Below are 13,566 nucleotides of genomic sequence, written 5' to 3'. Positions count from 1 at the left end.
CAAAATGTATTCTGGGATAAGAACTCACTTTGTCAAATGAGCTGCTTGGTAATTCGTTACAATGAGAAGCCCAAGTTCAATTAAAGTGCAGTTATGACCAGTTTTCTGTCTACAAATTTGTTTTACTTATCAAATGTAGAGCCTCATCTTCTCATAACCAGAAGAAACCCATGGTTAGCATGTATTGGAATCTTATGTGGCAGGAACTATATTATCAGGCCTAGCTTGTACAGTGTTGCAACAGACTTGTTAGGTCGTCTGCCTGATTTTGGGATGGGGAAGTAATTAAAGATTATTTTACAAACTACATATTGTAGTGGCTTGCTCTAGCTATTTATTCTAGCTGGTTTGCTTTTTAGTCCATAATTCTTGAGGCGATTTTATCATTGTATGTTTCTGGATTTTGTTTGCTTTGCTTTCCAGTGAATTTTCTCACCCCCTTCCTGCCTGCCTGCCCGCCCCAGCTGCGGTATACAAAGACAACAGGTGCAATTGGAATCACTGGGGCAAATCTATGGGCAAGAATGCTGTTCTGTAAATGAATCATGACTACTTTTGCCATCTGTGAGGGAAATTGTTTTTCTCTGCTTTGGAATTGCAAATCTCAGCAACGCTCACAACAATAAGCCAGTGTGGTGTAGTGGTTAAAGTTTTGGACTGGGAGTCGGGAGATCCGGGTTCTAGTCCTTACTCAGCCATGGAAACCCACTGGGTGACTTTGGCCCAGTCACACACTCTCAGCCCAACCCACCTCACAGGGTTGTTGTTGTGAAGATAAAATGGAGAAGAGGAGGAGGATTATGTACGCCACCTTGGGTTCCTTGGAGGAAAAAAGGTGGGATATAAATGCAATAATAAATAAATAAATAAATACATAAAAATTACCCTGTGGATGCTCTCCTTTTCTGGACGTATTTCAGGCTGCATTTGACTTAAGAGAGCCAAATCAAACTGTCTTCTCATGATCCACGGGTACCATGACCTCCCATCATTTTTTTAAAAAAAAACAGTTCTTCAATCTCCTCCATATCTTCCCCTCAGGATCCTTGGGTCCTCACAAATCACAGCGTTCTCTAAAATGGAGTCATGGCGGCTCCATGTGGCAGTGTTGATTTTTAGGACAAGACAAAACCTTAAAATTTTCCATTAGTGTGATCTAGGAATTGTTGACCATTCCACAAAGCGTGCTCCATTGCACACCTATTGTGGAAGCTCCTTGCTTTGTTGTGCAGCCTCCTGTGACATGTTACGTTTTTGTCTTCAGGTGATGACAAGTATGGGCGGAAAGTAATTCTGTTTAGTGCCTGCCGAATGCCTCCCAGCTATCAGCTTGATCATGTGAAACTGCTGAGGTGAGTGCTGCTATAGGGAGCCACCTGATTTGATGAAGCTTAGTCCTGTATTTTCACCCTAAAAATTCAAATTTGCAGATGACAATTCCTTAAACCCTCAGATCATGGTTGCTTCTCCTGTATCTCACCTCCCTTGAGGACCCATTCTTATGCTGACTGCAGGAGGGCAAAGAAACAAATATTTCAATCCAGGTACTTAGCTATGTCCATTTCTCCTCAGTTATTTGAAGTATACATTGGACCAGTATGTAGAGAGTGACTACACCCTAGTCTATCTGCACCATGGCCTGACCAGTGAGAACAAGCCATCCCTGAGCTGGCTGCGGGATGCCTACCGGGAATTTGACCGCAAGTAAGTGCCTGTGCCTGTTGATTGTGGAGGAGTTGAGATGATTTGGGTAAGGATTCAAAGTAATATTTGATGTGTAAAAGATGGCATAGCATGGTAACATTTGGGGGTGAAAGGATTGGGTTGGCTTCTCGTCTTTCTCACAGCAAGCCAAGTTCCCTCTTGTCTTTCCTCTTTAGGTACAAAAAGAACATCAAAGCATTGTACATTGTGCACCCAACTATGTTCATCAAGACACTTCTGATTCTCTTCAAGCCATTGATCAGGTATGTAGCTGCAATGGTACTTTGTGGTGGGAAGCACTTTGGTGTGGGAAAGACGGGCTTCTTCAGGAGCTGAGCAGACTGAACAGTATGAAATCTGATGCACCCATCTGAGAATCTTGAGAAGGTTTTTTTAAGTAGGCTTCTAGTAATTTGTGTGTAAGCTTAATGTGATGACAATATCTGACAGCAGCTCTTATTTTATTACATTTGTGTTCTTGTTCATCGTCCAAGAGGCTTGGGGGCATCATGCATTGTTTCACCCCAATTTTACTCTCTCAACAACCCATTGAGATAGGTTAGACTGATAGTGGCTGACCCACAGTCATCAAGTGGGAATTTGTATCCATATCTCCCTGGTTTAAGTTCAACATTCTAGTCCAGGATGGGGAATGTGTGGCCCTCCAGTTGTGGGGAATCTGTGGCCTTCCAGTTGGATGGCAATTCCCATCAGCCTTACTATTGACAGTATTGTCCAGGGCTGATAGGAGTTGCAGTCCAACAATAACTGGAGAGCAACACATTCCCCACTACTTTAGCCACTACACTACATTGGCTCTAATTTGAGTAAGGTGAGAACTTAGTATGGTAGGATTTGTTCAATGCAAGGATGTGCATATATGTCCCATTTTGTATACTCTTGGGCCTGTTTTAGCTGCTATTGCTCACTAATGTCCCACTTTTCTAGGGATGACTGTCACAGGGAAAACTGGCCCTTTGGGGGCTTGCTGGAGTTCCATGGCATGTCTGGCTTGTCTTGCATTTGTGAGCTGGACTGCTGTTTTTTTCCTGAAATCTGGGAACGTCTTCCTTTAAAAAAAAAATAGTTGCAGAAATAGACATTGGTGCAAATTGTAATCGTAATTGGTGCAAATTTGCAGCTGAAATTTGCACAGATTACAACCGCAATTTGCACCAATGTCTATTTCTACCAAAAACAGCAACAACAAAACAGCAGAAAATCTGCTAGCTGGTCCAACTCACTGCAGACCGAATTGGGCCAGCTTGTGGGAGATGAACCAAAGTCCTAGGGGATGAGCCAATGAAACCTTGTTGAGCTCTACACCCCCCCCCAAACCGGATTCCTCCAATATTCTTATTTATTTCTGTCATAGTTCACAAGTTTCCCTCCATTTTTCATTCACACTTAAGCTTTCCATGTGCACATTGGCTTGCATTATGTAGTCCTCAAAAGTGGGAGGAAAGAGAGTGTCATAGTTTGACCTCTCTACCAGACTGCGCAGAACTTGCCCTACAGACTAGTAGCTTGGAGATGAGAAGTATCAGTGTCATAGCTTGCCCCTTCCTTCAAACTTCCCGTGGTCATCTTGCAGAATTTGGCTTGATGACTGTTGCGTTTTGACGTACACTGAACAACTGTCCCTGCCTTGTAGGGATCACAAATTCCCAGCTTTTGCGAAGTCTGTGCTTGCATTGTTTGTGCAAGTGTCCCTTAGTTGGCTGGTAGCCCAGACTTTCTACAGAGATTTCCTGGCCTCTGTCACGAATTGACAGAGAAGAATGAAGAACATAAAGTGCTGTGTAGTGTTTGCAAAATCCACAAGTTGCAGCACTGTCTTTATGAAAAGGAGCAGCTTGCAGCCCGTGGCCTAGCCTAAGGATGGGGTGTTCCATTAATATCGCTACCTCTGCAGAGGGAATTGGAGGTTTCACCTTTCACCTGCTGCCCAAGTGCTTCTTTGCAGTTCTCAGCCTAATTTCTTATGTACTGGTTCATCATCTGTCTTGCAGCTTTAAGTTTGGGCGGAAGATTTTCTATGCAAACTACCTGAGTGACTTGGAGGAGCATGTGAAGCTGGAACAGCTGGGGATTCCAAGCCAGGTGCTAAAGTGAGAGCATGCTGTTTGCTTACTCTTAGCTTTCTTGGAGGAGGCTGCCCCAAAGGAAGCTGGGGGAGAGGAGAGAAGTGGGGGGGGGGGCAGAAGGTGATTTAGTATAATGCAATGAACTGTTGAGGTGGCTCTTAGAAAAGGTCAAATTCTTTTCATGTTTTCTCTTGTTTTCTACTATCTTTGCATTGGATACTGTCTCCTAGAAATCTGCCTCTTTTTATATCTTTTTACTCTCTTAGCTGCTGCTCGGGAGCCACCTCTGTTAATTCCATGAATCGGGGCTCTCTGCTGCTACTGCCAGCATCCCCCTCACTGTTTGTGATGCCATTGCTAGTGCTTAACCAGGCTAGCCCTGCTTGTTCAAAGTACATGCTTAAGCCCTTAGCCCAGTTTCTGCCCTCCCAATCTCTCTATGTACTGTGTGTTCCCTCTTTTCAAAGACTGAGCCTCTTGCCTTGATGGTCTGTTAGCTTCCCCAGTAGTCTGTCGTAGATGCTAGGCTGGAATTGTCAGGGGGTATTGGCATAAGGACTGGCCAGGACTCTGAGGCTTGGTTTCACAAGATAAGGGGACAGTGGCACCAGCTAAGCACTTTCTGTGTCGGATAGGTTGAGTCCATAAATACATGTCTCTTTCTCCCACTGTAGATATGATGAATATCTGAGATCACTGCAGAAGCCCTCACAAGTGCCTCAGAAAGTGACACCACCTCGCCCACCCCTGCCAAACCAACAGTTTGGAGTTTCTCTCCAGCAGTGAGTATTCTCCTCTCTTTCTGTACTCCAATGATGCCTATACTCTATCTGTGGATAGAGCTGGAAATGGTTTCTGATAGAATCTGCAGCTGTGCTTAGTTTTCTTCTGTTCTCTTGAGCTGCCAAGTTCAGGCCCAGAGAGATGCTGGAGTTTAGGTCATGTTCAAAGGCGCCTTCAGATTGTCTGAGGCTCATTGCCCGAGGCCTTTCTCTGTGCAATAAAGGGTTCTACACCCTGTATTTACATTTAAGCTGGGGGTGCAGAATCCCTTTCAGCCCAAGGGCCAAATTTCATTTCAGAGAAGTCCTCGGGGGCTGCATTTTAGCAGTGGGTGGGACCAAAGGTAAAAGGGCCAAAATCCCAGCATATTGTATCTTAAAGGTTTTACTGCCAGTAACTAAACCTTAGGAGAGGATTTTAGAATGGGGTGGATGGGTGGGAACTGCACAAATACTGGGAAACCCCCATCAATTGGTGGTTTAAGGGAACTGGGCCAGAGGGGAAGAGGCGTAGATGGAACCCCAGAGGGATGGATTGGGACCCCTGACAGGCCTGTTTTCGCTTTACGGCCTGAGGTTCTACATCAGCCTTCCTCAACCTGGGGCGCTCCAGATGTGTTGGACTGCATCTCCCAGAATGCCCCAGCCAGGGAGTTGTAGTCCAACACATCTGGAGCGCCCCAGGTTGAGGAAGGCTGTTCTACATCCTTTCTTTACATTAAATAAGTTGCAGAAAAGAAACAGGAAGAATCTAAGCTTCTCCTTTATTAATAGCTTAAGGGAGAAGAGTTCAGACCAGAATCCCATACCACTGGTGGTCAGGGAGACCATTGCCTATCTACAGGAGCATGGTGAGTGAGCTCAGGAAATCCCTGTTTTGATTTGTCTCCTGCTAGCTATAACCCCCATCCCACTCCAAAGCACTATTCTGTGTTGTACGAGTTCAGATTTATTCAGGTGTCTTAGCACCATCCTACTTAAGCTCATTCTCTTCCCCTCTCCACATGTTTGTGTTTTTCTTAAAATTGGGAGCAGGTCTTCGGAAAATTTGAGCAAAATTGAGCAACGGGGAGCAGCACTGCTGTAGACTTCCTGCTCCCCACCTGTCCCAAATGCCTTCATCATAGATCTTCCCATTTAAATGTTCTTGTGTGCAACACTTCTTGGAACAAGTGGGAGAAGTTGCCATTCTTTCACTCCACTGTGCTGTAGTTCACTGGAAATGCTCACTGTTCTTAGGGTTACTGAATGCTTTGGCTAATTATGTCTCAAATGACAGATTTGCCCTGAGCTTTTTTTCTTTCTCTCTGCTCTCAGCTCTTACCACACAGGGGATTTTCCGGCGATCAGCAAACACACAGACAGTAAGAGAGGTTCAGCAGAAATACAATATGGGTATGTGCCTGCTTTGTCTTCCAGATTTCTGTTTAAACGACTCCCCACCCCCACCCCTTTCCCCACTATTCCTTTCCCTTCCTTTTTGTATAGGTCTTAAATCTCCCCTTGGCACATAGAATGTCTGTCATACCATAAGATGTTTTATCATTGAATTAATCTGTTTGGAACTTGGCTGGAAAACAACCAGTTGATTCCCTTTGACATAAACCTGTTCCAGTTTGATCTCCACCCACTGAGTAAAGGAACTGGCTTAGCCTGCTGAGGCAGCTGTATTTGACCAGAGTATAACATGTTCCATCCTCTGAGGTGCGTCTCGCCACATCACTACCATTTCCTAGTATTGCTTGGGTAGGTCTCCCAAAGATTCTAATCATTGTAAGTTTGGAGGAGGATTGAGTACCTCTGATTCTTCTTCGTGGTCTCTGTGCATCACACTATGGGCTCTGCGCTGGCGCTGAGCTCTGCCTCGGAAAATGTTCTCTAGCTGAGAATCGTTAATTACCTCTGATTCTTTTGTCTGATTGTGTGTGTGTGTGTGTGTGTGTGTAACATGCCCCTGCCATGTCTCCAGCTCATAGTCTTTGGATTCATGCCTTACGCTATCTGGTGGAGGAAGTTCAGCCCTTTCACAGCCATTTGTGCACTGGTGCTGGCTCTGAAGCACTCTACTCTGTCTTACCCAGGGCTGCCTGTGGACTTCTTGCAATATGAGGATGTGCACCTCCCTGCTGTGATTCTCAAGACCTTCTTGCGGGACCTGCCTGAGCCTCTTCTCACCTTTGGTCTCTACAATGATGTGGTCAATTTCTACAGTGAGTGGCTACTAAGACAGTCTCAATCCCATAGCAGGAAACCTCTCCAGATTTGCCCCACCCAGAATTAAGCTGCTTTCTTTCAAAAACTTTGACTATTTACAGTTACTCAAAGCAGTATAAGTGCCTGGCAAATTGCACCCCTTCAGTAAGCCATTTCTTGCCATGCAAGCTAGAATTTTGCTTGCTGCTGTGCATCCCTTCCCAGGAAAGTTAGACTGGCTCCCTCCCTGGTGTGTTTCTGGAGGCAGGCTAAAACTGTTCTATTCCAGCTGGCCTTTGGTGGGTAGTCTGGACCTCTGTTTATGTATTGTTTATATATTGGATTTTTTTTTTAAAAAATTGTATTTTAAATGGTTTTAATGTATTAATATTGTAGCACGTTTAATTATTTTTTAATTTTTGTATATCCATCTGTTTTAACTATACATGTTTTAATTTGTAAAGCTGCCTTGGGGAAAAGGCGAGAAATAATAATAATGATGATGATGATGATGATGCCTTATTGGTTTTCCTTTCAGGTGTGGAAGAAGAAAAGCGTGTAGATATTGTTCGCAAAACACTCCAGACTCTTCCAGAGGAAAACTATCAAGTGCTTTGTTCGTTGATGTCATTCCTTGGGCAGGTGAGATCCTTCAAACCACTTCTTCACACAATGCCTGCTTTAATTTTTTCAAATTTACTCCCCCAAGATGTGGGGGTGGCAATTGCCTAAAATAGCTTTAAATAGCAAAATTCATGGAGGATGTCTATCAGTGGCTTTCAACCATGGTAATTAAATGGGGCTAACATGTTCAGAGGCAAAGGACATCTGGATACTAGATTCTGGGAGCAACCAAGTGGGGTGTGGGTTTACCTTTTTGCTCTACTTATGGGCTTTTGGGACACATTTGTGTGGCCACTGTGTGAAACAGGGTGCTGGAACTAAGTGGGCCCTGGGTCTAGAGCTCAACTCTTCGTATGTTCCGGGGGTGAGGCGGGTTCAGATGCTTGGCTATTTTCCGTCTGGAATACTCAACTATGATCAAACTGTTCCACCTTTCCATCAGGATGTGCAGGAGACTCTGGTGTATTTACAAAAGAACAGGAGCTGAGCCTCCTGGGAATGTAGCTAAAGCTCTGGGAAGTAGTTATAACATACAGTATGTATGATAGAAAATCAACAGTGCTTTGAAAAAAAATGACATGGGTTACCAACAGGAAGAAGCAGGGAGGCCATGTGCTGTTGAGGTGTTTAGTATATGAAAGAAGAATGTTAGCTAATACAGAGAGCCTGTTACTGAACTTGCAGAAGGACCACTTTGTGGTCTATTCCGACTGGCACTTTCTACACATGCTTTCCACCTTCCGAATCTATGGTTTAAGGAGGAATTCTAGATTATAGCAATCCAGTTTGAGATTGCCTGCATTCCAGGGTTGGGGGAGAGCTGATCTGTTTCATTTTTGTTAGCAAACTCCTAATACTACATATTTATTTATTTCTCACATTTGAATTCTGTGTACTTCCAAGAACCTCATGGTGGCATTAATGAGGCTTCTCCCTTTAAACAACCCTGTCTTCTATGTGAAAGAATGAGAGACTGGCACAAGATCCCAAGCTCTAACTACAGTATAACACCAAATTGTCATTTTGGGTTTGTGAATTCTGTGGAATACGTAATATAAAAGTGAATAAAGACAATAGAAAGGGACTTGAGCACTGCGAGCATTCATTCTTAGGAGGTGGAGGGCATCCTGGTGCAGCGTAAGAAAACAGGAAAAGAATATTCTGATCTGGCTCACATGATATGGGGCAGCTCATCATGGGTTATTTAACCCATAATGAACCGTGGGGACCATGGGTGCCACTTTGCATATGCAACCCCCGCTCAGAGGTTGTCTTGTCATGTGAACCTGGGGAGCGTGGGTTAAACACTTGCATAACCTACGGTCTGTTCTATGGTTATGCATAACCCATGCTTGCCTGGTTTGCATGACACAGCAAACCCCAAGCAGAGGATGGATATGCAGAATTTATTATTTATTTATTTGGCATCATCAAATGGCATCATCACATGCCCACACGTGCTGCAGCCTCACCATGGGTTACGTAACCCTCAGTGGATTGCCATGTCATGCGAGTCGGAACATTGTCTCCTTTTTGGAGGCCTTTTTCGTGTGTTGGTAATTTTGTTATTTTAATCCCCAAATCTTGGAACCTAAACTGTAGGACAAAGAATAGGTGAAGGTAGGTTTATGCCATTAAGCAATGGAAGAAAGGAGTTGTGGGCTATGTTTTCCAGCCTTTGAAATTACAAGAATTCTTGTCTCCAACTTCCAGTTCCTTATCTGCAAGCGTACTCTTCATGTGTGGCTTGCTGGCGATCTCCTTCTGTGCTATTGGGGATATAATCCTAGAGTTTCTCATAGAATTCATTAGATGGTGAGTAACTGGAAGGATAGCACCAAAGGCCTGTTTATCTTTAAAGTGACTGGAGTCTTTTCTTTCTCTCTCCTTGCATTGCATGTAGGTTTCTGCTAACAGTGACATCAACAAGATGACCAACGCTAACCTGGCAGTAGTTTTTGGCCCAAACCTGCTGTGGGCCAAAGATGCAGCCATAACCCTCAAAGCCATCAATCCTATCAACACTTTCAGCAAATTCCTACTGGACAACCAGAGGGAGCTTTTCGAGAACCTGGAGGCTTGATCTAGAGCCTGCCTGTGCTAGCACATCCTGTGTCCACTGTGACCATCTCCTTCCCTCTCCTTCCTTGACCCCCTTTTCCTTTCTATCTTGTTATGGAGCCGTGACCAAGTCTGGGGAAGCTCCAGGTGATGAGCAGAGTGAAAGAGGGCTTGGGGACGTTGCAGTCGTGTGTGTGTGTATGGGGGAGAGAGAGAATATGAATGAATGAGAATCATGCGGGGTGGGAAGCAGGCCTCCCCATCTCTAAAATTGCCTTGGCTGTCCTATCTGTCTGGGATGTTAGAGTCCAGGCTGCTCATAAATGCTGAAATTCCCATCCTTTCCCGAGTTATTCCTATCAAATGGCTCTCCTTGGACCTCGGTATAATTCCCACTTATTGGTGCCTGTGTGATCTGGACTAATACAGTGGCCCTTTTGCAGGGGGCGGGGATCTACTTCAGTTTCTCTTCTCTGGCCTGGGTTGGGTCTCCACAAGTACCCATGTCGGGTAGTCCTGAGCATTCCTCTTTTGGAAGACAGTGATTTCTAAACAGAACCAGCCTTGATGGAAGAGTGGACTTGCAGTACTAGGGCAAAGCTAGGCCATAAGAGAAGATTTCACTGTCCTGAGAGTGATCACTTTTCTTAACAGTGCTTAGAGAACTAATTGTACATTACAGGGAGTTCTGGCACTTGCTGTAGGCGCTGTTAGAATTTCCCCGCTACTATAAGGTTATCTTCCTCTAATATTATGGAACCCACTTGCTCCTCTGCAATGTCCTCCTGCAAAAGACTGACTCTGCCAGTAGGATTTCTCTCCCAAACTGACCTTGCCAGAGAGCTGATCTCCTTTAATTGGGAACAGTGTTCATTTGGTTTGGCTTGGCAGGGAGAGGAGGGCTTCTCCTGACACACAAGTTATTGGGGATCATGCTGAAGATGTCTGCCGTGGTGGTAATAGCTCCCCAAACTGTCAAAGCCCAGATTAACCACTGCCCATTCCTGTGACTGAAGCACAGGGACTGAATATGCTCACAGGAATCTGTGTCCCTCGCTACAGCTATCTACCCATTGCGATTAGAGTCATCAAGCAGAAGGCTGATTGCTGAGGCCAAACCTTATACAAGAACCACCCTACCCTTTATGCTGGGCTTTCTTGTGCCAAAGTTGGGGGAGGGTGAGCTTTCTCATTCAAAGACTCAACCTTCGAGTCCTTTTTGGGCTCAGACATAGTTCTCTAACATTGCCAGTACAGCTCTGATTCACGCTTGGAACATGGAGGTGTGGGGCATTACTGTCACTTTCTCTAACCTAAGAATTGATATAGCTAATTTCCTGCCCGTCTAAAGTGTTCTGCTTTTAGACGAGGGAGTTGAGCCAGTCTGGGCTCTAAACCAGGCTCATCCATTGTCTAAGCACAGATGTTCTACGCCAATCTTGTTTTTATAAAATATCAGTTTCCTACTGGACTTGTAGCAGGCTTTTCTTTTAAATAAAATTGTAAAGGTACATTTTCATGATGTCTTAATGCCAACTGTCTTATGGCTATTTTGTCCACATTCAGATCATGGATTGACCCTATAGAAAAGCAGGTTTAGAGTTCACAAAGTTATAGAGAAGTCAGCAATGGTTTTTTGACTTGTCCAGAACCTAAACCCTCCTCTACCAATTAGGTTACAGGGAAGACAGCAAGAAGTTGTTTGTAAATGCATAATTGGTTGCTGTTTTTAAAACTGAATAAAGGCCCGTGCTGTGGTTTGTAGTGACAAATGGTCAATGAGTATCAGCAAGTACATTGAGATGATCCATGCCCATAGCTCAGCCATGTCCAATGAATTGGCTCTAGCTGTTGTGGTGGTAATATTTGGAAAGATTCCAGAAACAGAGACGACGGGGTATTAGCAAACCAAGGTGTTTGAAAGGATGGTGAGCAAGTTGGAGAAAGCTCATCATCTTGCATATGTCTCTGTGTTGTAGACAATAGTAAGTCTGACAGAATCTAATCTTAATTTCAAGCCTGGAACAACAAATACTGCTCTTGGGAAGTAGTGGTGTTGGAATTCTGATTTCCTGTTCAGCTGAGCCTTGAGGACCTTTCACCAGGAATGCTCATTGAGGAAGTGAGACGTTCTGGGTCCTTACCTTCTGGTGTCTCTTGCATAGAATACAATCTAGCATGGTTGAATGAGTGGCCTGTTGATGAAGCTGCACCCCTATGGGCCTCGTTGCTTCACATTTTAGAAGCCCACGAGCCCATTGGGTTGCCTTGCTGACAGCCACTGCCTAATCTGTCTTTTGTGGTGAGGAGGCTAGGTTCTGATTCTGAGCTAGCTTGTTTGCTTGTCCTTGTTCAAAGTTCCCAGGCAGAAAGGAAAAGCAACTGGTCTTCATGGAAGCAAACTAGAAAAGTAAAGGCCTCAGGCACAACAGGACCCAGGGCTGCATGTTCAGCCGCTACACCCAAATACTAACTCCTGGACTTCTTTCAGGATTAAGAACAAGGCTGGTGCAGCCCTGAAAACAAGTCTCAGGTCAGGCAGGGAGTAAACAGAGTGTTTTGGGTCAGTATTGCCATAGCTGTGCAGTTACACTTTTATAAATTCCACACACTTCAAACTCTTTTGAGTGTGATTTTTTGTTTTACTGTCACATTGCAAAACTGCGTTGCTAGGAACTGCACACAATGAAAGTGCACTCACAAAACCCTGGAAGTGAGCCAATATAAAAAGCTCCATTACTTTCCTCACTTTGCTGGAGCTGCCAGGAAGTCTGGAACATATGATAGCTTTGTCTCATTAATTTTTCTTCTCATTTTGCCTTTTCCAAATCTGTTACCGCTGTGGCTGGTCTGTGGAGCTGTATGCTGGACCTGACTGCACCTTAAGAGTGAAGTTTGAATCTGGGCCTTTGCCAGTTAGCTTTGCACTACATTCCCCTCCCAAGTTTTGATTGCTGATGTATGCTGTCTGAATTAGGCATCTAAGAAGGCAGTTAAAATCACTAGAGGACCAGCATATCATGGGACCAGTTACGTCTTTCCCTCCTCTTGTAAAAGAGGCTGATAGCTGGATGGTCATGGCTACACATTGTGTCTCTCTGTGTCCCTCTGGTGGTACACCTGTCTGAGGCCCCACCCCCTTGCTGCTTGCCTTCCATGTTAGATATTGAACACAGTGCTTCTGTAGCTGGAATGCTCCCATGTCCACTTCTCCCTTGCTTGCCTGATAATGCCTACTGGTGTCTTGGAACCCCCTAAAAACATTTTGTGCCCTCAGCTCTAGCAGTCAGTCTTGTGTCTGTACTAAGAATAGCTTTTGGGTGATGCAGCTGATGCTGAGGATGCCTTACGGTAACCCTCTTTGCTGACTTGGCAGAGATCTTTCATGGCCAAATGACCCTGGTTGCTTAATCTGTTTCCAGGGTCCTTATGCACAGATCACAGCTTTGCTTTTTGTTGCTGTTATCCCGTATTTTTAATTCTCATGACTGATGTTTATTGGGAGCAGGGCTGGGGTTTTTACCGTGACATTAATTCACACATCCATGTTAATTTCCTTCTAATGGTACCAATCTTGTATTTCACAGTTTGCACTTTTTGTACTTCAATAAAAACCCAAAGCCAATATCAGATCTTGGTGTATTTCTCCAACTTGTTTTGGAACTAGTTATCAAGAGAAACTGGTTCGTATTCTGCACCTGGTGCTTGCTCATGGATACAGTACATGGTGAAATGCAAATTTAATTCTCTTCAGGAAAAGATTGTTTGTTCATCCTTAAGCTCATTACACTGCCTTGTCTAGTGTAAATAGTATAATTACAACTTTGTGGTGGTGGAGGAGGAGGCTGGATGGCCTTCACTGGATCATTGCTCTGCCCCCACCCCCATTCTGTCTTTCTGCATATAACCAGCAAGAAGTGGGCTTCACGCAGTGCACTCTGTCCCTATGGGGGTAGTGTGTGCTACACAAAAGAACTGCTGGTGAGAGTGGCCACTCCTCCCAGCACTGGCTGAGTTCCCTGCCATTCACAGTTATCTCCAATTTGAGATTGGAGATAACAGAATTCTAGTAGGTGTAAGTCATTCAGCACCTACGTAGGACTTGTCCCTCGCTT

At 44.5% G+C, this 13,566-nt stretch overlaps 1 protein-coding gene across 5 annotated transcripts in view; it reads left to right on the top strand.

The window, feature by feature from the left end:
• ARHGAP1 (Rho GTPase activating protein 1) overlaps window positions 1-13,081 on the top strand; it is a 33,706-nt gene extending 20,625 nt beyond the window's left edge. For all 5 annotated transcript variants that reach the window (XM_063117481.1, XM_063117482.1, XM_063117483.1 and 2 more), the window contains exons 4-13: window positions 1,265-1,352; window positions 1,573-1,704; window positions 1,881-1,967; window positions 3,717-3,815; window positions 4,466-4,573; window positions 5,348-5,424; window positions 5,891-5,968; window positions 6,655-6,783; window positions 7,305-7,408; window positions 9,294-13,081. In XM_063117481.1, the coding sequence (XP_062973551.1) occupies window positions 1,265-1,352; window positions 1,573-1,704; window positions 1,881-1,967; window positions 3,717-3,815; window positions 4,466-4,573; window positions 5,348-5,424; window positions 5,891-5,968; window positions 6,655-6,783; window positions 7,305-7,408; window positions 9,294-9,473 (1,082 nt within the window). In that variant the 3' untranslated portion in view covers window positions 9,474-13,081. The remainder of the gene's footprint in view (window positions 1-1,264; window positions 1,353-1,572; window positions 1,705-1,880; window positions 1,968-3,716; window positions 3,816-4,465; window positions 4,574-5,347; window positions 5,425-5,890; window positions 5,969-6,654; window positions 6,784-7,304; window positions 7,409-9,293) is intronic.
• Window positions 13,082-13,566: the final 485 nt, after the last annotated feature.

Source organism: Elgaria multicarinata, chromosome 2 (assembly GCF_023053635.1).
Source record: "Elgaria multicarinata webbii isolate HBS135686 ecotype San Diego chromosome 2, rElgMul1.1.pri, whole genome shotgun sequence".
Lineage (NCBI taxonomy): Eukaryota > Metazoa > Chordata > Lepidosauria > Squamata > Anguidae > Elgaria > Elgaria multicarinata.
Note: the sequence above shows the minus strand (reverse complement) of the source record. Positions and strands in the feature narration are given on the sequence as shown.